The sequence below is a fragment of the Anarhichas minor genome, unplaced genomic scaffold, assembly GCF_050575085.1.
Source record: "Anarhichas minor isolate MPS153535 unplaced genomic scaffold, ASM5057508v1 ptg000018l, whole genome shotgun sequence".
Classification (NCBI taxonomy): domain Eukaryota; kingdom Metazoa; phylum Chordata; class Actinopteri; order Perciformes; family Anarhichadidae; genus Anarhichas; species Anarhichas minor.
In genome coordinates this window covers 9,225,452-9,253,137 of record NW_027466464.1, presented here as the reverse complement: position 1 = coordinate 9,253,137, position 27,686 = coordinate 9,225,452, and the positions used below count along the sequence as shown (strand labels likewise).

Genomic DNA, 27,686 nt, shown 5'->3' with positions numbered 1-27,686 from the left:
CTTTAGATTATTCCTCATCAATATCTCCAAAAAACAGATTATTTAAAAGAAAACTAGTTATCAAGTCTTACAGATATTAAAAAAGGTGAATACTGAAGATGTGATTATTATTATCACTGAAAGAAAGAAAGAAAGGTTTTTTTTTTACTTCAATATAGGCATTTATTAACATTTAATCCTTATAATCCTCTCTATATACAGGTAATTACTGAATAACCATCCAACAACTTGTTATTAGAAAATATTTTTTCCTGATAAATGAGATTAAAATGATATTTTCAACAAACCTGACTATGCTGTACACAGCCCATAGGCCTACATTAATATTTTCCCAAATAAAAAGTTAGATTCTAACACTGGTGTTTCCTACAGCGCGGCTCTGTAAGTCATGAAATACTGTACAACAATGTCACAACACTCCGTCTCACTCAAACAGTGATTCACAGCTGCAGGGTTCATCGTTGAGGCGGTGAACCACCGAGCGAAGGGTTACACGTCAACCACCCTTCTCTGTCCCGCACAACACGGCAGCTATAAATAACAAACCTTTCATTATTCCCCACTCAAATACATCCTTTCAGTCTGAGTCACAGCAGCGCTGGTTCACTAAAAGTCAGATTTTAGCCTCCTTTCCTGTAACTTGTAAGTCGAGCTCAGTATTGGCACGGCGTCCTTTTAATCATCCTTCTTTTCTACAGTAGTTTATAAAAATGGTTGTCTCACTGACTCCCACTAATTGGGTAATAGAAAAAAATATACATACAGTATATAACTTATCACGTCTGAGAATTGATCTCACACACACACAGCAACATTTCATCCATCACTACACTTTATACTGTAAGTGTAACATGTAGCATTAAATAATGTGGTTTTAGTTCTGTTTACGTTGTGGTAAATGTCAAAAGAAATGTGTTTCATGCACTTGCAGGATCTTCCCAGCTCGTTGGAAGCAGAACCAGCAGCGTTGGCTCAGTTCTGTAAAAAGCTCTGTTCCCTTCCTCTGCTCGCTGAGCTGGAGGGCACGGTGCTGAGCAGCTAGGTCAGGCTCAGAGCGCCGCTGGACCTTCATCAAAGCAGCGGTGACGTCGGGCCTCCGAATCAGTCTGGACGGAGAGAAAAGAGAGAAAAGAGTGAAAAGACATTCTTGTTAGTTGGTCAGAAACTTTCCACAACGTTTCATTAATCAACACAAATCCTTCCTCAGCAGTCTGGATGTCCTGTCGGGCTGCGACGCCCTTTTCCTGACAGAGCGCCCCTTGAGGTTCCACCGGTAAAAGGTTGAGCAGTGACATTTATAATAATAGAACAAAAGGTATCATCTTCTCCAACTCTTTATTATAATTAGACATGAATCTTAAAAAGACGAAGAGTCACGCTAGCAGCTCTCTGCAGCTAAATGCGAACAGGACAGGCCATAAATCCTATTTTTGATTTGTAACAATGAAGATTACAGCTCCAACAAGTTAAAATAATGAAACACTACAGGAATTCCTCCGCCGTGATTAACGGCCTGCCACTCCTCAGTGTGCATGTGGCAGCAATGCGAGTTATTTCGCGGTGGCCCACTCAGCCTGTAAACTGAATCGACACATGTGGCCCGAAAAAAAAAGCCAATTAGAGCGAGAGTGGCAAGTTCAGTGTGTGGCAGAAGGACCTGGAAAATCAATCAAACACTGCAGAGGCCACAACATGCGACTGAAAAAGAGAGTGCAGTGCGAGCAGCAGGTGTCACTAGCATCCTGTTAACACACAAGGTGCGCTGTGTTTTCCTATATCTAATCTCTGAGGAGCAACTGTGTTCAGTTGAGTTCTGCCCTCATGGCCGGGTATGGCTGCTCCCCCGTGCTTCCTGTGGTGCTACAGATTAAAAGGTGCCACTGAAAACACGCGTCTTATCTGAGGTGAACTCCCTGCTCTTAAAGCTGTGCCACCACTGCACCTTATAGTCTGTACATCTCAACCCCCGGCCACACCACAAAAAACATGGAAACACAAATAGACGAGCAGCATTTTACTGGAAGAACCTCGGCCCTATTTCCCAGCCGTGATTGAAGGCCGAATTACGCCCACTGATTCAGGAGGGAACCACAGGGACCTATTTGTGGCCGGCTCGCGGTTCAACTTGGGCCGCAGACATCACAACTTTTCAGGCCGTCCACAGTGGGTTTCTCTGCAGCGGAACGTCTCCGCCGCACTTTAAATGCACCGTATCTCTGTGGTGTCGTAAAGGGTCAGTTCACCCACGTTACAACAAAAGCATCCCCCCCCCCCTTTAGTGGTGTATGTTATGCAGAGAGTTTTTTGTTTTACAGTATTTCGTCCCAATATTTGAGATATTTGCCACCAACTGCAGTACAAAATGAAAGTACTGACAAATGACAAATTTCAGTATTTGTGTTCTTTCTCCAAATAAGGACTGAGGCATCACAGCTCTCCTCGCTTAAACTGAACTCTGAATCACATCACAGTAAAAGCCTGTGTTCCCGGCACACTTCAGCCAAGCCGAGGCTGGGAAAGACAGCACGCGTGTGTCTGTACAGTCGAGTGTTGTTATCAACTGGGCAGGATCTCAACTTTGAGCCGTGTTCCTCCTTGTCACTGCTCCCTCCTCCAGGCCTCTAATGTCTGTCTTCCCCCACAGTCCAGAGGATTAAAAGAAAGAGGGTCTTTTATTCTGGCTGCTAACTCACGACAATCAGCACAACCACTTGGTATTCCACTCAGGATCCACACAGTTGAAAATGAGGAAAGACTTTCAAGCAATGTGGAAAGTCTCAAGCAAACGGAAGGTGTTTTATTTCTGAGAAAAATCTATTTTTGCAGTGACCCAGCTGCCATCTATTCAAGATATCCCACAGATGCTCGAGCAAGCTCTGGTTCAACACCATCAATCACATGCGAATACAGTATTTAAGATGACAAGAGTGTCCCTTACTGTCTGAAACATTTGGGACGTGAGAAAAACACAAACACGCCTTTGTTGCGGGCGAATGTGGAATTTGGAGCTTGACATGGGGAGGTGACGAATAAATTAAAGCGACGTGTCTGCGTGTTTCCATCTCTGAGACATCAGGAAAATGGGCGTATGTGCCCTCTACTTTCTTATCGCACAAGAAAACAAAGACGAGGAGGAGCTGAGCAGGGAAAAGGACACTCTTAAATCTTTTTGGGAAATTAATTGCTCTAGAAGAACTTTATTAGTTGGGATCTCTCTTATGGCTCCGGTTTGCTCACAAGTGCCAAATCGAGATTATCCGTGGGACCGCGCTGACCTCGACGCGTCAGCTCCCACTTTTGTTTTTCTCCCCTTACGACTTTTGTTTGGCCGGCAGAAGCGCCGACGTCAGCCAAGGCTTCTGTCATTGCCGCGATAACTTCGGCTTTTCCCTGCCTCTCCCTCGGTGGGCAGAGAATTTAAGATAAAGGGGAAATGGGCTGTGGGCCACACGCCACATTACGCTGGCACCGCACTGTTTCCACGACACCCGGAGAGCATTGTGGGAAAGGTGTTAACGGGAGTCAGGAGAGCGTTTATGACACACGAGTAAGCAATGCCACCTCGGTGTGGAGAGTTCCCGAGAGCCCCGTTGACCTTTCAAATGTGTGTGTGTTTTCAGAGCAACGTGAGGTATTTCATGGTGACGACGCTCCTGTTCACTCTCACTTTACCAACACGCAGCGCATTCACTTCCTCTGAGATCTCTTTCCAAACTTTTGTACTGTACTGAACTACCAGGCCAAAGCTGAGTGACTGAAGCCGGCAGGGGGCGACTTCTCTGGTCGCAAAATTAGTCTGATTGTTTAGAAGTCTATGAGAATATGACTTCTCTCTTGATTTATTCCCTCAGTAAACATTGTAAACATGAGTCCTTTTAGCTCTGTTTTTAGCTGTTAAATGCTCCACCATGCTCTCGATGTTTATGTAACCAGTAGAAATACTTCATCATAATCACTACAACGACAAGAGGCTCTCAAAACTTGGCCACAAGACAAACAATGCGCTGCATTTGCGCAGAGTGTTTTTGTCCCACGATAGAGAAGAAAACTCAAAATGCTCGGCCGGTTTTTACAGTTACAGTCGCTCCTGAGAGCTTCCCACAACAACCTCAGTTTTCTGCTGAACTCTGAAGCAGTTTAGGATTTACTCAAAGTGCCTCTTTTTCCCTTTCTTCACCCACGTTTTCCTGAGCTGCTGGCAGCCTCAAAAGAAAACATCCACCTTCTCATAACAGGAGTTACAGTCATTTTTGATGACATGCTGTAATGTACTCTTTTGCAACAACCCTGTGCACTTCCCAGAATGCCTTTGGAAAACCACGAGAGAACAAGCATGACCTTGCTGCCCACAGCTGCTGCAAACACTCTGTAATTCACCGGTACTGTTTTAGGTGGATTAAATGAAATTGTAATTAAATGGCACCCATACAAATGTGGACAGAAACTGTTAATACATTTTGTCAAGTCGTTCATGAGTGAATGTGGCTTGAAGGAGTGAATGTGGGAGGTGAAGCTGCAGAGTCGTGACTCACCGTCAGTGCAGATGAAGCACTTGCAGAGACACACACACAGACAGAGGAGGAGGACCGCGACCACACCGCACACTGAGAGGAGGATGACCATGGCTGGACCCACTGCAGCACACACACAGACACACACACTTATAGTTAAATCACTGTTTATGCTTTATCACATCTGGACTAAAAGGAAAGGTCGTTGCACTTGTGACTTCTAACTGCAGTAATATGATAAGATGTGAGACATCAGAGAAAGGATTAATTGGACTCCTTAGTACAGGATCTACGAGCTCCTCACCGGTTGTGTTGAGGGACACTGTCAGGGGTTTCTCCAAACCCGGGTGGTGCACGAAGCACTTGACGGACAGCTCATTGAGCAGTGCTGATTGGAAGAACAGCGTGCTCGTCACGAGCGTCGTGCCGTCGCCCTGGTCGTAGGCGGATGAAATGGGCGGTCCAAGTGTTTGGTTGTCCCCGCCGATGTTCCACGTGATCTCCGCTGCAGGTCGGGACCGGGCGGTGCAGTTTGCCTCAGCGACCCCCGAGGGCGAGGTCACGTGACTCACCTCTGGTTTGGGTAAAACTGGTGAGAGAAAGATTGTGTTCAGTGGCTGCTTCAGTCAAATTGAGCACATGTTGGCTTTTTTCTCCGTGATAATTGCAGCCTGTTTGTATTTTGTCCGAGCTTGCCAACCACAGACAACAGAAAGCAGAGATGGAGAGACAGGGCACATCGCCTGTTAATCTCTCCCCCCCAGGACACAATAACACAAGTTGTCCTCCGACGGGCCGCCAGAAAACAGAGGCAAAGCAGCTTTTACTAACTCTGTGTGGTTGTGTTTGTGCGTCTGGATCTTCTGTCAGTTGAGACAAAGCCTGTTTAGCAGAGCGAGGAGAAGGACAAACACACACACACACACACACACACACACACACACACACTGAGGCCTTGTGTCTGGGGAGACAATGAACCACTCATCCCCTGGACTTTCTCCCAAATTAATCACCCCTTTCCCCTCAGTGACACCCTCCCTCTGTCAACCTTATCACCCCAAAACACAGACACATTTCCTTTCAGCTTACAGTATATTTCCAGTACAATACGCGTCAAGATCCTTTGGAAAATAATCCCGAAGGTGTTCAGTGTTTGTATTCAGACAGAACTGTTTCTTTAAAGCTCCTCAAAAACGAATTTATTACTAAAACAATTTTTTATGCTGTTCTGTATGTATTTTGTTGTTGACTTTTGTGTATTTATACGAAGGCCAATCTACAGTAGAGACAGTCATTGCAAACTAGTAATAAAATAATAAATCTTTTCGCAAAGAGAACAAACTGGAAAGCCGTGGTAATGTGCGTTTTAGATGCTAGATCCAAACACCTACCTTGCATACAGTGTTAAAGATAGTTCAGGTGCTCACCGTAAACAGACAGGCAGGCGGTGTCTCTTCTGGTGCCGTCTGGGTATGTGTGGAACTCGCAGGTGTAGCACGCCTCGTCCTCCGTCTTGACCGCCTGGATGGTCAGTTGGGTGTCGCCCAGGGTCCGGCTCAAGCTAACTCGACCCCTGTACTGCTCCTCGGTCTTCTGGTGGCCGCGCTTGGTGAAGAAGGCCACGGTGGTGGAGTCTCCCTGCTCGGCCGTCTTGCGCCACAGCACCTGAAGCACCCTCTCGGGGAGGTTGTACCAGCAGGAGAGGGTGGCCGGCATCCCGCTCACGGCCGTCTTGTTGCCCTCCAGGTGCACTTTGCCTGGGACAAAGAGGATGCTCCTGTTATTAATCTTAATATCAGGAAAATGAAGATGACTGGATGTGGATTTCTGCTGGCCTCAAATTGTACAATAAAAACTTTACAGGACTTCTGCTTGTGTGCAACAGGAGGAGGCTGGGTTCATTAAAAATGTGTGTCCACATTTTTTAGCAACAACAGGAAGTGCCAAGGCTAGCTGGGTGGGTGGGCTCTCCCCCCTGCTGGTCTGCTAGTTCAAACCCAAGCCTACTACTTCCTGTCTCATAATGGGTGAGAATAGTGAGAAAAACAAACACCCTCTGTGACCCTAAAAAGTTTCAGATGTTGAGTGTGAGCTGCGGCACTAAAAGATGTTTATTGAAGATAACGTGTTCTTTAAGATAACAGATGTGAGGCGCCAACTCTGATTAAGTTGTTTGGCCAGTAGATTCTTGACACAACGGGAATCTCTGGAAGTAAACTTTAGATGAGATTTGAACTCAGACTGACCAGTGATGCTGATGCACGTGGTGCCTTCCAGCGGGCCAATGGGGTAAACATCAAAGATGCATCGGTAGCAGCCCTCGTCATCAGGCCGCACCCTCTTGATGGTGATGTAGCTGGCGTCGTTGTGAGAGGCGGTGAGCTGCACGTCGGGTTCCTGATGGCTGACGAGCACCGGCACGTTTGGCTGGTACGCCAGCAGGACCTTGTTGTGCCTGTTGAGCCAGCGCACTTGCCGGACGGTTCCGCCCGTTTCCGTGCTGACGTTGCAGCCAAGCAGCAGGGACTCACCTATCTCTGCCCTCAGACTGGCAGGAGCCGTGACCTGACCTGAGTTCAGAGACCATATGGCATTTAAATTTCATGTAATACAGTGGTGAGAGAGGTACTGAGAACATTAACTTAAGTATCAATGTAATGAAAGCTCCAGTACATTTTAAAGTCCTTCACTTTACACAAAGTACTTTCTAAAATGTAGTGCCGTAGAAGTATAAAGTAGCAGAAAATGAAAACAATAAGTAAGAACTGAAGTAAATGTACTTAGTTATAGTTGCCATCACTGCCAAGAGAACTCAGTGCCAGGGAAACTGAACTCACTATTAGATCTTTCTCTCTCACCAAAACCAAAAAAGCACCAAACGGATGCAGAACGTACCTTGCGTCCCGGGAACTCCCATTCCCACCATCCAGAGCAGCAGACACAGGGACAAGGCAGGACCACACATCGCACACTGAGGCTGGGTTACCAACTCACACGCTGAGCCAGAATCACTTCCAGACCGCAGCTGCAAACACAAACCCTGTCAGAGAGCTAAAAACAGCCCAAACCACAACCAACAACCTACAACTAACTCGTGGCGACACGCAAAGTAAAACATTAGCAATGACACAAGTGTGAATGCATGAGGATGTGATGCAGATGTACCCCCGTCAGCTGTCCAGTGTCGTGACTTGTTTGAGCTGCTGCTGGTCAGCACAGTCGTAGCTGCATCTTACTGTCTGCTGTAATGGGAAACATGAAGCCAGAGGATGACATTAGCCATGACAGCATCCTCTCAGCATCATCACGGATTACACTCCCTGGAAGGGAATGAACCTTTTTGCAGCTTTGAGACATTGGTTACCATGAAAATACAATGTGTTAGCATCAACAACAACAGCTGCTGACTCATGAAACATCACCTGGAGGTTTTACATGATGATCCACAGCATGCACACACCCTGTCCGGTTAACCCACAATCATCCGGCAGCAAAGCAAACTGCCACACTTTGATGTCTAGAGAGCGGCGACCGCGAGATTTCAAGATCAATACCTGAAAATCCTACCTCAAAGAAATTATAGTGGCTGTGTTTGTGGGTGGGGTTGCAGGCACCAGCCGAGCCCAGCTGCTGTTTGGCTTTAAACATCACATTGTGTGTAGATGACAATACAATAAATGTCATAATTCTACTCTCAGATCATTTCTCTACATCCTGCAAAAGTGGAAACAGCAGGGATCAACTGGCCTTTGATCAGACTCAACCAAACCGCCTAAAAACCACAAGAAAGACCAGGTCCAGACCTCAGAGCTTTATGGGCGTCATGTTCTCATTTACAGTGCCAACCATCTGGCTTCAAGCTTGCAGCACGCTCCTGTTGGGCAACAGTTAAATCACGTTTCCACTACAAAAAAACGCCACTGATGTCTCACTGCAACTCTCAAGTCTTCTCCAGATAGTCAGTGAAAGTCAAGCAGATACAGCCGAAGGAAAGTAAGTGTCACATTCAGTTGAGCTGAATATACAAAGTTCACCAAGAGAGGGACTGAAACCAGACTGGCAACCTGGATCCTAAACGTTGGCCCTATACATCCAGATGTGCAGCGCAGCTGGTTCAGTCAGAGGACATGCGAGATTTCTTGAACAGATTATCATTATTTCACATAATCAAGCCAATTTTGAGGATGTACATATGTCTCTTGACAGGTTTTATGGCAATGTAACCTAAAATAGAAATGTTTATAAAAAGGGTGACACAAGTAAAATATTTTGTGGCAAAGTTATACTTAATTTAGTTACAAGTTGATTTTTTTCTGGTGTATGTTCATGATGTAAAACAGGCATATGAGTTCATTATATGTTGAAAATACAACTCTAAAAGAAGTTTTAATATATCCATATCTTCATAGTCAGGTCCTGAGAAGTGTCACCATAAAACAAGCTAGACAAACGAATTAAGGTGTGTTGACATTCATGGATTAAGAAAGAAATAACTTCTTACATTTAAACTAAAAATGGAGAATCTTTCATAATAAAAGACGGAACTTACCCGCTGACAGATGAAAGACAAAGTGAGCTCCCGGTGGTGTCTGAGCTACAGGTAGCGTGAGACTGGAGCAGGAGAATCCATGCTGCAGAGACTAAACTACCACCGAACTGCGTCGAGTTTCCTGCCGCCGCATTTTACTCCCTGACTTCTCAAACGGCATCAACTCTTCCGCAGGATATTTGAGGAGAGCAGGACCTCCTGTGGCCATGTTGTGCATCTGCTGCTTAACACCTGCAGCAGACTTCTCATGCAAAAATGCAATTTACATTCTGTGAGGTACATTTCATCTTGGGTTTCTTACTCTGCTGGTGTTTGAACTGCAGTATGTTCTGTTTGATCATCACATGGAGCTCATTAAGTCCTTTCCAGAGATGTAAAACAACAGATTTTAAGAGACTTTCTTTTGCACAAAACCCTTATTTTGTTAAATGTTGCTTTCAGACAGTAATGATAAACATGGTTTGTATTCAAAGCCCACAATTGCATGCTGAAGCCATCATTTTGATTATTAGATGACATCGTGTTCTGCTGACACATTTCTTATTTTGTTGAATGTTCCTTTAACACAAGAATCACACACATTCAATATTTAAATCCAGTAAAAAGGCCGTGTTTCAAAATTCAGTTTATTTATTTTTTTAAATACAAAAAGAACAAATATAAAAGTAAAAACAAATAAAAACACGTACAAACAAAGAATACAAATGAATTACAGATATTTCAAAAATCAAAACTACTGTGAACATGAATCTTTTTGATCTGCTGGAATTATTATCCATTAACTGATAAGTTCTCTATGTTGTAACAAAAAATGAATCAGGATTTAGGACTTTTCAGCTGTTTTCGTTTTGGGACTTCAGTCTTGTATTCTGTGGGAGCCGACTGAAATCAAGTTTTGTTCCTGGCGCAGACCGTTTTGTGTGGTCGCTTTTTTTATTCTTTCCAGTAGACGTCCTGAGGCGTAGTTCCTTCGGTTTGTTCATTAAAGGTGTCGTTGGCCTTCAGATAAAAACAGTTAGTCAGAAATCATTCAGAACAACAGTGATGTGGATAAACACGCAGTTCAGAAACAGAAGTTCTGATTAGCAAGTTAGCACGTTGTTAGAAAAGTAAAGCCACAAATTAGACAAAGTGGACTGAATTGTTTTTACAACGGAGAAAAATGAATGAATTGACTCACTCATGAGAGTCTTTCTTGTTCTCCTCGTTGTCACTTTGTGACACACTGACGGATTCAAGAAAAGCCGGTGTTGAACAAGCATTCACTTGTGGATTTTGTCTGAAAAGATTTGGATGAGTCATGACCATATGAACTGTGAGACACTGGTATTATACAAGAAAGGTGATGAGTTAAAAGTTAAAAGTTACCTGTTCTGGTGTTTCTGTTTATAAAGGACGGTGATGGCAGCAGCAGCAGCAGCAGCACAAACACAGAGCCCTCCAAAGACCAACCCAATGATCAAACATATATCTGTGAGAAAAGAGGGAAATTAAAAAGACTCAACATTCATAAAGCAACTACAGATCAAATGTTGATACGGACGTGAGACCACATAAAGGTTAACTTACTGAAATCATTATCAGATCCAGATCCCACATCAAAACCTGGGAAGTAAAAACAAAAGACTTGAGCTCAGAAAGTATTCATCAAGTTATAAATCAGTGTGTTTAGAAGTGTTTCTCACCATCAGCAGACGACTGTTTGACCTCAGGAATCTCCGCATACACCTCTATCTGAGGACAGGAGAGCACTCGCACTGCACATCCAACTGAGCTGTTGTCACTGAGACGAGACAGCACAGCTGTCGTGGTGACGGTGACTGTGCCGTTGGTGTTGGTGATGCTGGTGGAGTTGCAGTGGGGGACAGTCAGCGTCACGGTGGGAGCAGGTCGACCTGTGGCCGAGCAGGACACAAGTACCTCTTCAGCAGAGTTTGATTCTCTGACATGTAGAACGGCTTCGTGCAGCTCTGCAAAGACAAGATGTTTAAATGCTGTTAGTGGTGATATTACAGAGAAGAGGATTATGGAAGTGTCTGCAGCAAGGTTCTCACCATAGAGCTGGAGGCATGTTCTCCCAGTGAGGGCACCATCAGGGTAGGTGTTGAACAAACAGAGATAGCATCCTTGATCTTGGTCTGTCACGTTCCTGATCACTATGGAGCTGTTCTGCAGTCCAGCAGCTTTAAACTCCACTCTTCCTTGAAACCCACTGTTCACTTTCTGACCAAAGTGTTTGTTGTCGGTAGCGAGATCCGTCTTCCCCTCAGGTGAGATCTTCTGCCACGTGACCTGCACGACATCTTTAGACTGCATCAGCTGACAGTTCAAGCAGGCGTCGTCTCCGAAAGCCGCCAACACGGTGTGCTGGGATTCGATCAGAGCGGTTTGACCTGCAGGAAACACAACATGTGCATGATGGATCCACATCTACCTCCACACACACACACACACACACACACACATACACACATACACACATATATATACATATATATACATATATATATATATATATATACATACATACATACATACATACATACATACATACATACATACATACATATATATATATATATATTAGTGCTGGGCAACGATTAAAATATTTAATCGCGATTAATCGCATGGATTTTTTTGCATTAATCCCAATTAGTCGCATTGTTATGGCAAAGTTCAATAATGAATTCAACAGTAGTGTATTGCGCACTTTTATTTTAAAAGTACTGCTATATGAACAAAAGGGCAATAACATTTGGTTCACGAGATGCAGGTAGCATGTTTTATACTTAATGTGAATATAATTCATACTTTGTTGGCATCTTATTCTGAAAACCGGATGTTCGTCTGAAGAAACCGGATGTTGTCTCACGTTAATATTTCCGCTAACTTTCAAAGTCCTTCGCTCGCTCCCGATCTGTGCCGTTTAATATGCGTTTACCGTGAATTTCAGCATATAGGTGCACTAAAATGTAAGTGTCTGCTGAAGTCGCCTTTTCTGTACGGCAACCCTGAAGGGACATCATATCTCCAATACAAAACGATAAACATGAGACAGTCTGTTACAATAATAATAAATTAATAATACTTACCTGTTTTTTTGTTGTTGTCGTTTTTTAATTATTATTATTATTATTATTTTTATTTTCCCATCTCAAAAGGCTCAAGGACACACACACACACACACACACACTATAGGATGTTTGCTGGCTTTTATCCCACTGTTCTTGTCATCCTCTTGTTGTTATGTATATGTATTGTCTCTTGTCTTTCAATAAAAAAAATAATAAAATAAAAAGAAATTATAATAAATTTAAAAAACGCGTTAACGCGCGATAAAATAATTGTCTATATATATATATATATATATATAATTATTAATATTACAGCATTAATATTACTGCTGACCCGTTCTGGAGAAAAGAAAAAAGATCAGCAGGATATAACAGCTCTCATTGTGGATGTAATGAGCAAATATACTGCAAGTCCAGTTCTGACGGAGTTTGATTAATAAAAGACGTTTATTTGCAAAATGTGAGATACAATATTAGGTAATCGATGCAATCATATTAAGCGCCAAAAACGTAACTTTATACAATAAGCATACGAGAGTCACACAGCTGTGCTTTCAATCAAATTAACAAATCACATATTTCGATCTAAAGGTCGGGAAACACATCTGTATCATCTCTTCCTCACCTTTGTGAAAGATTCCCAACACACAAAGGAACTGTAGGACTGCACGGCGGGACATCATGGCTGCATAATGATTTGAATCTACCGCCAGAAGTGTTCCTGTTGCCCAGGTACACAGGTAACTCCAGATGAGTCATTTGTGAACTTTGTCCCTGTGACTCATGATTTATATCCCCATAATTAAAGGGACACACACATAGCTGGACAAACTACTCATTCCATACAAATGCATGGAATGAATAATAACAATAAATAGTTAACCAACATTTTAAAAGAGTTTACATTTGATTAATGTACTTCCAGTGTTTGACAGGGATTAAAACCATACATTTATTATGTCAGGGTTGATGTGCATTGAGCAATAAATACCATTGGTGAGTATCCTGTGTTGGCTTCCTCTGTCACAGCAATTTGTGCTGTATTAATATAATCATTAACTAATTCTTTGAAAATAAATAAGGGCATTATTATAGAATTAAAACAAAAGACATTTAAACTGAAGGTTTTTTGGCTCAATTATTTTATTTCTCCATTCCTTCTCAGGTCCTTTGTGACGGTTTGGTGCAGTGATGAGGAAGATAAGATTATTTGCATGTTTTCACACGTGCTTTGGTGGGAAGTCGGGCATCTTGGTTTCTGAACTGTGGTTCAGTGTCCCATGATGTTTATTACCAGATTATTAAGAAACAACCCCTCGCTGTCATATATATGAATAGAATGAATGACAATGAGTCTGCTCTGACTCTGTTGTTCTGCTGCTTATTTGCATAATAAATATGTCTTATAGATATAACCCAGAGCAACAGAAAACATGTAGTGAACATAAGTGAAATCACTTTAAACATTAAAACATGAATGCTTTACTAACCAAACAAAAATACATATTCATATGCAATGTGCCAGAGAATAAATTACCACAACATAAAGTAAACGAAACTCTTTGAACATTTTGACAGTGATGAGTCAAAACAATACTTAAATACAGTATATGTCACACAGTTACAACCTTACAGTCAGTTGAGCAATAAACAACATTTGTACACAAACATTAAACATTAAAGTGCAACACAATTCTTTATATATCATATCTATTGTGTACTATATTATGAATAATCAGTATACATATAGCTGGATTTAAATATGATAATTTTGCAATACAATAATCACATTCACATGTCGGCTTTAAAGATCACTTACTCAGATAAACAGTTCCAATTTGCTGTGCAAAATAACAACATGTAGAAATCTACCAAATTCTTTGGTGAGAACTTGGGCTCGTCTTCTTCTTCCCCACAAAGTTCACTAGATGGCGCTATAGCTCCACGGCACATTTGCTTGTTTTCACCAAAACTCATCAGCTTGTTGTGCTGATAATCAGCCTGCTAGATAGTTCGAAGCAAACTTTTACGATTGGACTATGTTGCAATCACAGTAAATGTGAATAAGAGCGACGTTAACTGCCTAAAAGTGAATTATGCTCTTTGTGAACCACATATTGTTCTGCTCACTTTACCTCAGAGTCGCTCTGTTCTAATACTAAACCTTTGCTTTCTGCAAAGCCTGAACAAGTTGCTTGTAGCTCCATAAATTGTTAAAGTGCTGAGCATTGAACTGAAAAAGACAAGGTAGATTTAAAAACTACCGGTGGAAAATGGATCCAAAATAGCTTAACTCACCGTTCCACCTCTACAGTTTAGATGCAATAAAATGCAGATTTTTATATTGCTCGAGTGAAAGGCTCATACAACATTTTCATTTCTTCTGGTACCCTTTAACCTGCCAGGAAGAAAAAAAGAAAGAAAGTTCATTATGAGGAGAATTATACTACACGTACATTCCCAAATGTCGTTGTCAAATATCTCACCTTTTTCGTGTCATTGCAGCAGCAACCAATGAAATGAGCAACACAGCAGTTGCAGTGATTACAAGTGCAATCCCTACCGAAGACAGTCCTCTCCCTGGAGACAAACAACACAGGACTAGTCAGCATGGGGAAAAGGTCAATGACATTTCCCTAGAAGAGGAAGGTAAAGTCATTGCTTTTAGATCACGAGTATGAACTTCCCAGATCTGCCACATGACCTCCTCCAGAGAGTCTCACTCACTCTACTGTTCTTTGATCATGAAAGCTAGACGGAAGTGAAACTGAAACAATTACAGCACAGCTGACTCTGTTTACTGTTTGCTCTTAGTCATGCTCAGGTCATTAACATTTACTGCAACTCCATGACTTCCTCAAGTCAGGAACTTTGAGTACTGGGACACAAGCAGGCCTCTCATAATAAAGATTTCCTCTTAACAGTGTCAGAAAATGACTAATGGGTATAATTAGAGGCTAAGTGGCACACCAAAATCAAATGACATCCCTTCGAGTTATTCAGAATATTTAGCAAATTTCTGGGGAGTTTCCAGTCAGCTGATCTTCCAGTACACTAGAACAAGATAGACAATGGGAGTTCCCTAGATAGGTTTCCAAAGAGCATTCTCATTCTCATTCCCAGGGGGTCAAATACCGACGCTTTGCCATCGGCGATGACGCACAAAGCCTCCTTCAGGTGAAGAATTATGAGTCATTTTCCATTGGATATCATACGAAACCGTTGTATGAGGATACGTTTCACCACGAGATGGGAATGAGACTGATGGGGATAAAAGAGCATCCTACTGGTCTATGCAAAATGATTGACATACCCTCCTCTTCCTTCTTCCTGGCAGGTAAAGAAAAAGGAATCCTCTCGCTCCTTTGTCCCACCGCTCCCCTGTTCAGCAGACAGTCCACGTGTCCCGTCCAGCCTGCAGGTACTTGCAGGGTGACGTTCCTGCTGCTGGTAAATGTGTGGTCACCGTTTGTTTCTGTCGAGGTCAGCGGTTGGTCTGAGCTGGTGGCACCCGGCGAGATTTTCCAGTGAATGGTTGGAGCTGGTTTACCTGTAGCAGAGCAGCTGAACACAACCGCCACGTCCTCGTCCTCACGATCACTTTTAGGAGGTTGCACTTCCGTGCTCAGCTTGGATATCCCTTCATAGAGAATTAGAATTTGTCATTATGAGGGCTGAAGCCATTTTGACACAAATAAGGCCATATAAAAAGTTACAAAATGAACAGAACTCTATTAGAAAAAGTCTTGATTTCCGGCTTCAACCAGCAAAAACAATGCTGGTATAATTCTAATCTTTCTTTCTTTCTTTCTTTCTTCTCTTGTATTCCCAGAATAAGACGATAATTCCAACACATTTTCCTTCAGAATTCACATGTGTATTTGCTACAATTTACCTTGCACGGTGAGGCAGGTCTGCTTTCTTTTGGACCCATCAGGGTACACGTTGAAAGAACAAATATAACAGCTTTCGTCCCCCCATGTTACGTTCCTCAGAGTGATGGATGTCGAGCTGAGAGACGCCTGCGTGAAGATCACTTTCCCCCTGTGAGGATCATTTACTTGCTGTCCAAACCTCTTGCTGTAGGTTGCCAAATTCTCAATGACCTCTTCATTGAAAAGCTTCTGCCATGTGACCTGGACCACACCTGTTGGGAATGGTAATCCTCCAATTAAAACATTTACTCTTTTGTGCTTGTTGTTGTAATACCCAGTTCGGCTAAAAAACACTTTTTATTTCACAATTTGTTTCAATAAGCTTTATAAATGATTTTTCTTTTCATGCAAAACATATGAAGAGCTTATAAAATATAGTATATTTGAATTTTTTGTAGAAATGCAAAAACATTTCATGGTTCCAGCTTCTCAAATGAGAGGATTTGCTGCTTTTAACTACAATTATTTTAATTATTAAAATTGAATTAGCTGCAGTCCTGTAAAATATTGTTAAAAATGAGTTCCACCTCAACCAATGCTTTTATTTTAATACTTAAAGTACATTTTCCTGATTATACTCACATACTTTCAGTTAAGTAACATTTTCAACGCAGGACTTGTAACAGAGTATTTCTACAGTGGTATTTTACCTGAGCTAAGGATCTGAATACTCACACCACCGGGCACGTTTTCACTGGCAAGAAGAAGAACATTCTCACCTGTGGAGTCGGCTACTGAGCACAAATAGTGGGCGTCCCCGCCATAATCAGCTGTTTTATTTCCATAGCCAGTGATCTGCGACGTAGAGGCTGATAATAATAACAGCTGGGTGTCAGTAAATGCAGACTTGAAAACATATACATACAGTACATGTAAAAAAAGCTGGATTGTATTCTTGAATATAAAAAACAGTAGTACAGAGAATACAGAAGGGCTCACCCTTTCTTTTCAGTGTCACTTACCTCTACACAGCAAAGCAGTAAGTATCAGGATCAACAACATCTTCTTCTAGTGGTAAACTCAGCTCTCTTTCACTTCAGCCTCTGTGCCGCCTTTAAATGTTTCACTCAGAGTGAAACTGAAAGAAGGTGACGATTGGGAGGGGATTTCTGTCCTTTGATATTTCTACCTCAATGAACATATAATCTGAGACTTTGAATAATGAATGATTTAATGTATCTGCAATGTATCTGTTAATGTATCTGCAAATGTATCTTCAACAGAGAAAAGTCTCATTATAAGAGGCTGTGGTTGAATATACATGATCTGAAAAACGGACTGCATTCCTGAAGCTGCTATCAAGGTAAAACATATCCTTATGGATATTCATACCATATTTGATTGAAGAAATCAATTAGACTACGCGAGATAACAGTGTAAATAAAGGGTGACGTCGCATTAAATGAGTGTGTCATTTGAAACTCACTCTGCTGAATATTACAGTGAAGTCCAGTAAATGGTATACTTACTGTATTTAGTACCGTAGTCCTGTAAGTGGTCAGAAAAAAATCCCGAAGCAGAAGTCGCTGGTGGGCTTATGGTGTTTCGAGGTTTAACATTTCCCTGCAAAGTATGTGATCACAATCAAATTCCCATAACTGTAAGTGTGATGACAAACACGTGATGCTTGACATTTGTCGCTCCAGCAAACTTGAACTCATTTGAAAAAGTCCACCTCGACGAGGGGGCAGGACTGTACTTCTGTGTGACAAGAGGGCAAAGAAACAAATTTATAAAACAGAGAAAATAATACTACAAATTCATATCCCAGTCACGTCTTGAACGTGTCCCGTCATGCTTTCATTGTATTTTAGTGGGATTACTACCAGACAGGAAACAATCAACTCTAATGTTCCTGTCTGAGGATGCTTCATCATGGCGGCCACTTGGCAGTAAGACAATCATGTTGAACAGGGATTGAGTTCTTTGTAAACCATGATTCTATTTTAAATGACACAATCTTATAAAATCTTTAAAGGTCCCAAGGTTACTACTGTATGCAGTAGCTGGTATTAGTGCCGCTAAGCGTTGTATGGACACAGTTAGTCCCCGGCTGTTTTCAAATTGACACCAAGAGAAAAATAATGTGTCTTTTGAACATTAAAGCATGCAAAGCTGTTCTAGTACAAACTCAAAATACAAGTATGGAGCAGTGTCCCCTTTAACTGAATGATGTCATGCTCAGGAACCCTCACAATGCATTCCGATGCCGACGCATACACAAGGAATGTTTTCTAATCGTGAAACTGTTCTTCAGGAAATCGGTCAATGATACATTGTTGCTATAACCGATTGTATATTTCTAGTTATAAAAGCAGGACTCATCTCTTCAAAGCAAAGCGCAACAGAAAGGAAGAGGGTGCAGCCAGGATGTCTGTAGCTAATTACACATCAGAGCTGACTAAAATGACATGTGTTCCCCAAGCTTCAATACTGGGGCCTCTTCTGTTCAACATCTACATGCTTCCACTAGCTCAGATTATGGAAAACAACAAAGTGTGTTATCATAACTATGCAGACGACACACAAATCTACATAACTATGTCACCAGGGGACTATAATCCCATACAAGGGCTGGGTAAATGCATTGAACAAATCAACAACTGGATGTGCCAGAATTTTCTTCAATTAAACAAAGATAAAACAGAAGTAATTGTTTTTGGTACCAAGGACGAACGATTGAAAATCACCGCTCAGCTTCAATCACTGATGTTAAAACCCACAAACCAAGCCAGAAATCTGGGTGTAGTTATGGATTCAGACCTCAACCTGAACAGTCATATCAAGACAATTACAAAATCAGCCTACTATCACCTGAAGAATATATCAAGGATTAGAGGACTTATGTCTCAACAGGATTTGGAAAAACTTGTCCAAACTTGCCCATATCTTCAGCAGACTGGACTACTGTAACGGTGTGTTTACAGGTCTCTGTAAAAAGTCTGTCAGAAAGCTGCAGCTGATTCAGAACGCTGCAGCTCGAGTCCTCACTAAGACCAGGAGGGTGGTCCCAGAAAGCTGCAGGTCTGCTGAGACCCTCAGCTCCTTTAAATCAAGATTGAAGACTTTTCTGTTTGCTGCTGCCTTTAATTGAACCAGATTCAATTAATATATTAATCAATTTCCTGCATTTTACTCCTGCATTTTATTTCTTACACTGTTTTTGAATGTTTTAATGAATGTTCTTAATTGTTTTTAAATCTCCTTTTCTTTTGCCTCATGTTTTGATGCTTTTAATGGTTTTATGTGAAGCACTTTGAGTTACCTTGTTGTTGAAATGTGCTATACAAATAAACTTGCCTTGCCTTGCCTTGCCTTGCTTCTGCAGGTTTGTTGATTTGATATACGATCTCATAATTAAATCTCTTGTGAAATCTTGTTTACAAAATAGCGCTGAGGGGAAGTCACTGATATAATTCCTCTTAAATCTTTTGATATCCCTGTTGGAAAGAACCTAACAGCTCTGTGTGGGAGAGTTGCATGTTAACCACAGCCTGGACATAAATAACGTTAGATGCTCCCTCCTCAATTATCAACCATTTTCATTTTCACTATACCATTTATTAATGCTATAAAACCTTAAGATTAGACAACTGCAAAGTGGCAACGTTGCAGGTTTGATTGTACATTTTGTATAAAGGTGTGTAACAGATGGACTACATTGTGCAATAGGGATGCAGCTCTTGATATTGAGGAGTCCTAGAGCAGCTGATTGTATTTTGGAAATTTAAAACAATCTATTCCAAAATATGAATTACACCTGGAAAGTACCTGCGCTACCAGACAGCTGTGCTGACACCTGTAATATTAAACCAGGATGCCACGCGGAAGCATAATAAGCAGCTGCCGGTTTACCAACCAACAGCCAATTTAAAGCCCTATGATCTATATTGGACCAGGGAGTGTCTACGAGGGAGTATTATTATTATTTTAGTCACATGTTCCACTTCTTCAAAGTTATCTTGGTGCAGCAATCGATAGCCACAGCCTGCAAAGTCAGTCGCAAGATAACTTCAGTTTTCTTGGTTTTGTTTTGTAGTTTAACGCGCCGGCAACCCAAGAAGCACCAAACCAAACAATCACCCTCATCTTGTCTGAAATGTAGGAGGCTAAAGAAATATAAAGTATAAAATGTGTACCTCAAACTTGTGCATCAAAATCTTTTTTTGTTTTGCTGATTGAGTAGCCTACTTGATGTAGAAATCGAGCTATGTGTCTGAGAAAATGCTAAATGGACTTAATTCAACCTAGAATGCATTATAGCTCTGTCTTCTTTGGTGTTTTACACTCAATGTGTCTGACAGCTTGGTTTGCCTCAGAGGACCTCGTCCAGGCCAACGTTCTTGATTGAATGTCATTGAAAAAGGCGGATGCTGAATTTGCTGTTTAAATCAGGGCGGCTGACTTATTTCCCTCAAATCTGGCGTGTCTCAAACTCAAACCAAACGCTTGTGACCCAGTCTGTACTTCCTTTGTAAATTAAGAGGAATGCTAGCAGGGAAGCACCAGAGAGAACAACAATAACAACAGGGGATGAAAAGTGTTTGCAGACTGAAAATGAAAGAACATTGAAGCTCATTCATTGTAACGACACAATCTCCTATAATTTAGAAGAGGAATATGTGTTCCTTTAATTGGTGTGTACACATTTAGACATTTAGATTTAGAGACGGGACCAACAACTAAGTTTTAACTGTTTATTTTTTAGATTGTTTCTTTAATTATTACAGTAAACGTACATACAGGGTACATTCGTCACAGAGTTAAAGAGTGCCATCTCGTGGACAACAGGCCTCATTTCACTTGGAATAGAAGCGAACATAGACGCAGCTCTACAGAAGCGTCTCTGACTGTGTGTCCTCTGTGGTGGACATGCGTGAGTGATTATTGTTGTTGTTACAGTTATCGTAGTATGAGAGTTGAATAAAGGCCGCTCTCTCTCTGTATGTAGGTGCTGTACGGCTCGATGTCTTCTGGCTCCTGCAGAAAGACACGTTAGTAAAATCACTAAAGCCAGATGAACCACATCCATGTAAATACAGTACCGTGTTTGGAAGACTGCTCAGTGGTTCTGGTTGTCTTCTGCTGGGCCAGACAACAACGCATTAGTAACACTCTTAATGTTAATTCACTCTATTCTTATAGAGCAGAAACAAATGGAAATAACAGTCAAGATCTGCATATTTTTGAGATTTTAAACATATACTTTAACTTAACAAATGGTATATCAACTAATATGTGTTCACCACGATGGGTATTTATACTGTTATAGACATCCAATGCTGTTAAGTTATTCCCAACAATAGTAATATTACAGTGTTACTCTCACCTATGACGTATTCCTCTGTAGATCAACCATATGACTGCAGTTATTGTGATGGCTATCGTTGCACCGATCAACACATTTCGAATCTGCATGCGTGATGTCATGCCGGTGTCTTCCTCTGAAACAGTGTAAAGAGAAACGTCTTTGTCAGAAACACGACAGGTATTTGCTCTGTTTAACCTTAAAGCAAAATGCATAAAATGTGTTTACCTTCCACAGTGATATTCAGATGGAGAATATCTGTCCCACCATTGTGTGAACACTCACAGGTGTAGTTCCCACTGTCCACTGGTGTTAAACTGGTCAGGTGGAGAAACACAGTCTGATTCTCCATCACAAGTGTGAACCTGGAGTCACATTCGTGCACAAAGTCTTTTCCGTATTGATACAGCAGACGACACTCTTCTCCGGTCCTCTCTGTTCTGATCTTACACACTATAAGAGTGATGATATCCTCTGTTGCATTGGTGCATATTGGAGTGACGTCTGGTTCTCTCCCATTGGTTTTCCTTTTAATCACTGCAAACAATAGTCAGTTAGGGATTGCAATATCTTTCGCATTTTGTGAATATTAGAAAAACAGAGAAAAACAACTAAAATGTACAGTGTGTGATTACCTTCAAAACACAGTGTGAGCGGCAGAAGCAGAACAAGGCACAGTTTCCATTCCGACATACTGGTAAAGCAGCAACTAAAGTTGCAAGTGAACGTTCTCTTGTACTGAAGGGAGGTGGACATCCTAACCTCAAACTCTCACAGAGATACGAAAAAGGAAGTGCTGCTATTGGAGCTTCTACTTTCACATCGACACACTCTGAGACGCTCATCACCAAAAACTGCTCGTGTCTGCCTCCAACGTGTTTACAATGAGATGTCTAATCATAAAGCATCAGGTGTGCTTAATCCAATCAGAATGAAGTATTGCGTGCGTCATTGTGGTCAGAACAGTTTTAGAAACCTGAGCTTGGGCTGTGAATAGGGTCTCTTAAAGCTCGTGGTATTTAAGTCTCTGGCCTGTTTCACAAAGAAACCAGTGTGTCGTCTTCATACAGAACTAGTTCATGTGACGGTAAGTATGACACTCCTACTCACTCCTCAATTAGCATTATGCAGTTGCAATTAACATTATTAATAACAATGATGACAACAATAGTAATAATAATCATGGCCAAAAGACCCCAAATTCTTCTCTTTGTATCATTTTAAGTACATTATCTTGACATATTGTGTGTGTGTTCAAAGATAATTAAAATACTCTGATAAGAGAAATGATATGTTCCACACTTTATTTGATTTGACTGATACAGGGCATTTATGAACAAAGCACTTAAAAGGCTAAATGTTATTAATACATGGAAATACCGAGGCAAACATGTCAGATCTTACCAAATATATTTGTCTAATTAGTAGTTAAAATATCTCATAACACTTAATATTGGACACAGTTACAAGTAACATTTCAGTGAGATATAGAAACTTGTTTTCAGACAATGCATCTTGGATATTTGATGTAGTGAAACACTTTTTTGCACTTCCTAATACTAGTGAATTATAAAGCTCAAAAAGAGTTTTCCCAGATCATCTTTTTTTTTTTTTTTTTACATCACATTTTATTTGAAGAAATCAGTACACAAGTGCAAACACAAGTCACAGTCCTAATAGTGTAATCTTGACTCTTTTGTTTAAACATTTTCATAAAGGTCCTCGTAACTTTGATCAGACTCTCTTCCATCTATTTCCTGGTTGTTAAACTAGATATTTTCGATGTTACTTCTTGAGATAGTTTGGTAGAGATCACTGGCTGGTTGCTGGAGGCTTGTATAGGGGTCGTCTGGGTCATCTTCATCCTACAAGGAAACATATTCTTACCTGACTTACAGAAACAACAGCTTTTCAATAAGTGGTTCAAGGTTATATGTGAGAGCTTAAAGGTACACATAGGCTACATTACTTACAGAAGAGTTGGGAGTTTCACATACAGATAATCCAGATGTGGCTGACCTTGAATGGTCACTTTAAATTAGAAGAGTTATCAGTTAGTGCATCACCAAATACACACACACACACACACACACACACACACACACACACACACACACATTTATATTAGTCTCTCACCGTTTTCTTTTGCAGATCAACCCGAAGATAAGTCCAGTTATAGTGATGACCAAAGTAGTTACTCCAATCAAAGCACATTGAATTAGAGTGGAAGTAAACCTGCTGGCGGCTTCCTTCTCTAAAAAATTGTAAAGACAGAAATCAGATAAATGCGCTGGTATTTACTCAGTTTGTAAAGAAACATTATGATTCTAATATTTTGTAACTTATATCCTCTGCAAAATCAAATACGTCACAATTTATTCAAAACCAAATTTCTATAATCACATATTTTATGTCTGCACTACACTGTGGCATCTGCATTTCACTTCCACAGACATCACGCTATACCCAGAAAAGCCTATAAATTGATCTAATTTCATACATAAGTACATGCATCATTTTATTGTAAGATATTTCTCGATAATGTTGACAATGCAGTGGGAAATTACCATCTTAAACTTAGAGAAATGCCTAACGTTTGAAGCACAAAAGCAGGAAAATGAATGAAACATTTACCTTCCACAGTGATATTCAGATGGAGAATATCTGTCCCACCATTGTGTGAACACTCACAGGTGTAGTTCCCACTGTCCACTGGTGTTAAACTGGTCAGGTGGAGAAACACAGTCTGATTCTCCATCATAAGTGTGAACCTGGAGTCACATTCCTGCACAAAGCCTTTTCCGTGTTGATACAGCAGACGACACTCTCCTCCGGTCCTCTCTGTTCTGATCTTACACACTATAAGAGTGATGATATCCTCTGTTGTATTGGTGCATATTGGAGTGACGTCTGGTTCTCTCCCATTGGTTTTCCTTTTTATCACTGCAAACAATAGTCAGTTAGGGATTGCAATATCTTTCGCATTTTGTGAATATTAGAAAAACAGAGAAAAACAACTAAAATGTACAGTGTGTGATTACCTTCAAAACACAGTGTGAGCGGCAGAAGCAGAACAAGGCACAGTTTCCATTCCGACATACTGGTAAAGCAGCAACTAAAGTTGCAAGTGAACGTTCTCTTGTACTGAAGGGAGGTGGACATCCTAACCTCAAACTCTCACAGAGGTACGAAAAAGGAAGTGCTGCTATTGGAGCTTCTACTTTCACACCGACACACTCTGAGACGCTCATCACCAAAAACTGCTCGTGTCTGCCTCCAACGTGTTTACAATGAGATGTCTAATCATAAAGCATCAGGTGTGCTTAATCCAATCAGAATGAAGTATTGCGTGCGTCATTGTGGTCAGAACAGTTTTAGAAACCTGAGCTTGGGCTGTGAATAGGGTCTCTTAAAGCTCGTGGTATTTAAGTCTCTGGCCTGTTTCACAAAGAAACCAGTGTGTCGTCTTCATACAGAACTAGTTCATGTGACGGTAAGTATGACACTCCTACTCACTCCTCAATTAGCATTATGCAGTTGCAATTAACATTATTAATAACAATGATGACAACAATAGTAATAATAATCATGGCCAAAAGACCCCAAATTCTTCTCTTTGTATCCTTTTAAGTACATTATCTTGACATATTGTGTGTGTGTTCAAAGATAATTAAAATACTCTGATAAGAGAAATGATATGTTCCACACTTTATTTCATTTGACTGATACAGGGCATTTATGAACAAAGTACTTAAAAGGCTAAATGTTATTATGACATGGAAATACCGAGGCAAAACTGTCAGATCTTACCAAATATATTTGTCTAATTACCAGTTAAAATATCTCATAACACTTAATATTGGACACAGTTACAAGTAACATTTCAGTGAGATATAGAAACTTGTTTTCAGACAATGCATCTTGGATATTTGATGTAGTGAAACACTTTTTTGCACTTCCTAATACTAGTGAAATATAAAGCTCAAAAAGAGTTTCCCCAGATCATCTTTTTTTTTTTTTTTTTTACATCACATTTTATTTGAAGAAATCAGTACACAAGTGCAAACACAAGTCACAGTCCTAATAGTGTAATCTTGACTCTTTAGTTTAAACATTTTCATAAAGGTCCTCGTAACTTTGATCAGACTCTCTTCCATCTATTTCCTGGTTGTTAAAGCAGATATTTTCGATGTTACTTCTTGAGATAGTTTGGTAGAGATCACTGGCTGGTTGCTGGAGGCTTGTATAGGGGTCGTCTGGGTCATCTTCATCCTATAAGGAAACATATTCTTACCTGACTTACAGAAACAACAGCTTTTCAATAAGTGGTTCAAGGTTATATGTGAGAGCTTAAAGGTACACATAGGCTACATTACTTACAGAAGAGTTGGGAGTTTCACATACAGATAATCCAGATGTGGCTGACCTTGAATGGTCACTTTAAATTAGAAGAGTTATCAGTTAGTGCATCACCAAATACACACACACACACACACACACACACACACACACACACACACACACACATTTATATTAGTCTCTCACCGTTTTCTTTTGCAGATCAACCCGAAGATAAGTCCAGTTATAGTGATGACTAAAGTAGTTACTCCAATCAAAGCACATTGAATTAGAGTGGAAGTAAACCTGCTGGCGGCTTCCTCCTCTAAAAAATTGTAAAGACAGAAATCAGATAAATGCGCTGGTATTTACTCAGTTTGTAAAGAAACATTATGATTCTAATATTTTGTAACTTATATCCTCTGCAAAATCAAATACGTCACAATTTATTCAAAACTAAATTTCTATAATCACATATTTTATGTCTGCACTACACTGTGGCATCTGCATTTCACTTCCACAGACATCACGCTATACCCAGAAAAGCCTATAAATTGATCTAATTTCATACATAAGTACATGCATCATTTTATCGTAAGATATTTCTCGATAATGTTGACAATGCAGTGGGAAATTACCATCTTAAACTTAGAGAAATACCTAATGTTTGAAGCACAAAAGCAGGAAAATGAATGAAACATTTACCTTCCACAGTGATATTCAGACGGAGAGTATCTGTCCCACCAGGACGTGAACACTCACAGGTGTAGTTCCCACTGTCCACTGGTGTTAAACTGGTCAGGTGGAGAAACACAGTCTGATTCTCCATCATAAGTGTGAACCTGGAGTCACATTGGTGCACAAAGTCTTCTCCGTGTTGATACAGCAGACGACACTCTCCTCCGCTCCTCTCTGTTCTGATCTCACACACTATGAGACTGATGATATCCTCTGTTGCATTGGTGCATATTGGAGTGACGTCTGGTTCTCTCCCAATGGTTTTCCTTTTAGTCACTGCAAACAATCAAAAATTGGGAAACTTATTACAGGCAAACTGCAAAACTGACTGACTTCTTGCATGAACGTCATGTAAAGAAGTTCAGTACCTTCAGAGTTAAAACACAAGCACAGCGGCAGAAGAAGAAGACAACACATCTGTGTGAGCTCGTCCATGATGGTCGAGAGCTCTGAACAGGGTTCAGTCTGTAAACTATACTGCAAACAATGAGCCCAAACTAAAAGAAGACGGTGTCGGGTCCTAGAAAGGAAGTGCAAGACATGGCCACGTCTGAAACGTAGCATCATAGAGAAGGAAATGATGCTCAGTTTTTTGAGTTTTTTTTGGTAAAAGCAAACCTTTATCTCAGTGATTTCCACAGAATTCAGAGCATACAGATCCGAGCAGAGCTTCAACGACTTTAAATATCTTATTTCCCTGAGTAAAGGAATATATACAATTATACAAGAATAAATATTTAGCTTGTGTGCATTTTACAGAATAATCTTTACTTCTGAAATTCTAATAAATCCTAATTCCTAACAATTTTAATTGACCCGACGAGAGGAATAAGACACGATATTATGCATTTACATTTCAGTTATCTCATCATTCCTCTGTGTCTTTACCCAAAAAGAATCCATCAGCAAACTATAGTTCTCCTCATCAACAAGCTTCAAGTATTATTGTTGTTTTGTTCACATTAATAAAATAAGGTTCAAATGTTTTCATATTTTATTATTTTCTCCACCGTCTGTTTCCCGATCATCCAAATTCAGACTAAAGAAGGTTGAATCCTGATACTTATTGTGTATTAATTATTATAATCTTAATCCTAATTTTGGTTTATAAAAGGTTTTAGCAAATATTTCAATGATTGTTTTTTTCCCCATTGTTTTAAATTATGTTTAAATAATTGTGAAAGTGTCACAATTTTATGATTATTTTGCAAACCAACCAGTTAATTGATTAAT

The 27,686-nt window shown here is 40.6% G+C and overlaps 3 protein-coding genes and 1 long non-coding RNA gene across 4 annotated transcripts; all 4 read right to left on the bottom strand.

Annotated features, from left to right (window-relative positions):
- Positions 1-136: 136 nt before the first annotated feature.
- Positions 137-9,217, bottom strand: LOC142952597 (OX-2 membrane glycoprotein-like). The gene is made up of 8 exons (XM_076094418.1): positions 9,061-9,217; positions 7,677-7,753; positions 7,407-7,536; positions 6,758-7,081; positions 5,939-6,268; positions 4,816-5,100; positions 4,533-4,634; positions 137-1,106 (listed from the first exon to the last, which is right to left on the bottom strand). The coding sequence occupies exons 3-8, from the start codon at positions 7,474-7,476 to the stop codon at positions 1,102-1,104; spliced, it is 1,116 nt and encodes a 371-aa protein (XP_075950533.1). The 5' UTR covers positions 7,477-7,536; positions 7,677-7,753; positions 9,061-9,217; the 3' UTR covers positions 137-1,101.
- On the bottom strand, positions 8,367-13,054 carry LOC142953049 (uncharacterized). Its single transcript, XM_076095117.1, has 8 exons — positions 12,760-13,054; positions 11,115-11,453; positions 10,746-11,030; positions 10,630-10,665; positions 10,429-10,531; positions 10,241-10,285; positions 9,973-10,059; positions 8,367-8,385 (listed from the first exon to the last, which is right to left on the bottom strand). Exons 1-8 carry the CDS (start codon positions 12,815-12,817, stop codon positions 8,367-8,369), a joined length of 972 nt encoding a protein of 323 aa, XP_075951232.1. The 5' UTR covers positions 12,818-13,054.
- A 525-nt stretch (positions 13,055-13,579) lies between these two features.
- On the bottom strand, positions 13,580-17,110 carry LOC142952598 (OX-2 membrane glycoprotein-like). Its single transcript, XM_076094419.1, has 6 exons — positions 17,032-17,110; positions 16,789-16,878; positions 16,030-16,281; positions 15,448-15,774; positions 14,621-14,714; positions 13,580-14,532 (listed from the first exon to the last, which is right to left on the bottom strand). The coding sequence occupies exons 1-6, from the start codon at positions 17,069-17,071 to the stop codon at positions 14,496-14,498; spliced, it is 840 nt and encodes a 279-aa protein (XP_075950534.1). The 5' UTR covers positions 17,072-17,110; the 3' UTR covers positions 13,580-14,495.
- Positions 17,111-20,831: 3,721 nt separating this feature from the next.
- On the bottom strand, positions 20,832-21,502 carry LOC142952568 (uncharacterized). Its single transcript, XR_012954679.1, has 3 exons — positions 21,399-21,502; positions 21,115-21,151; positions 20,832-21,049 (listed from the first exon to the last, which is right to left on the bottom strand). It is a non-coding gene; the product is annotated as an uncharacterized LOC142952568 (long non-coding RNA).
- Positions 21,503-27,686: the final 6,184 nt, after the last annotated feature.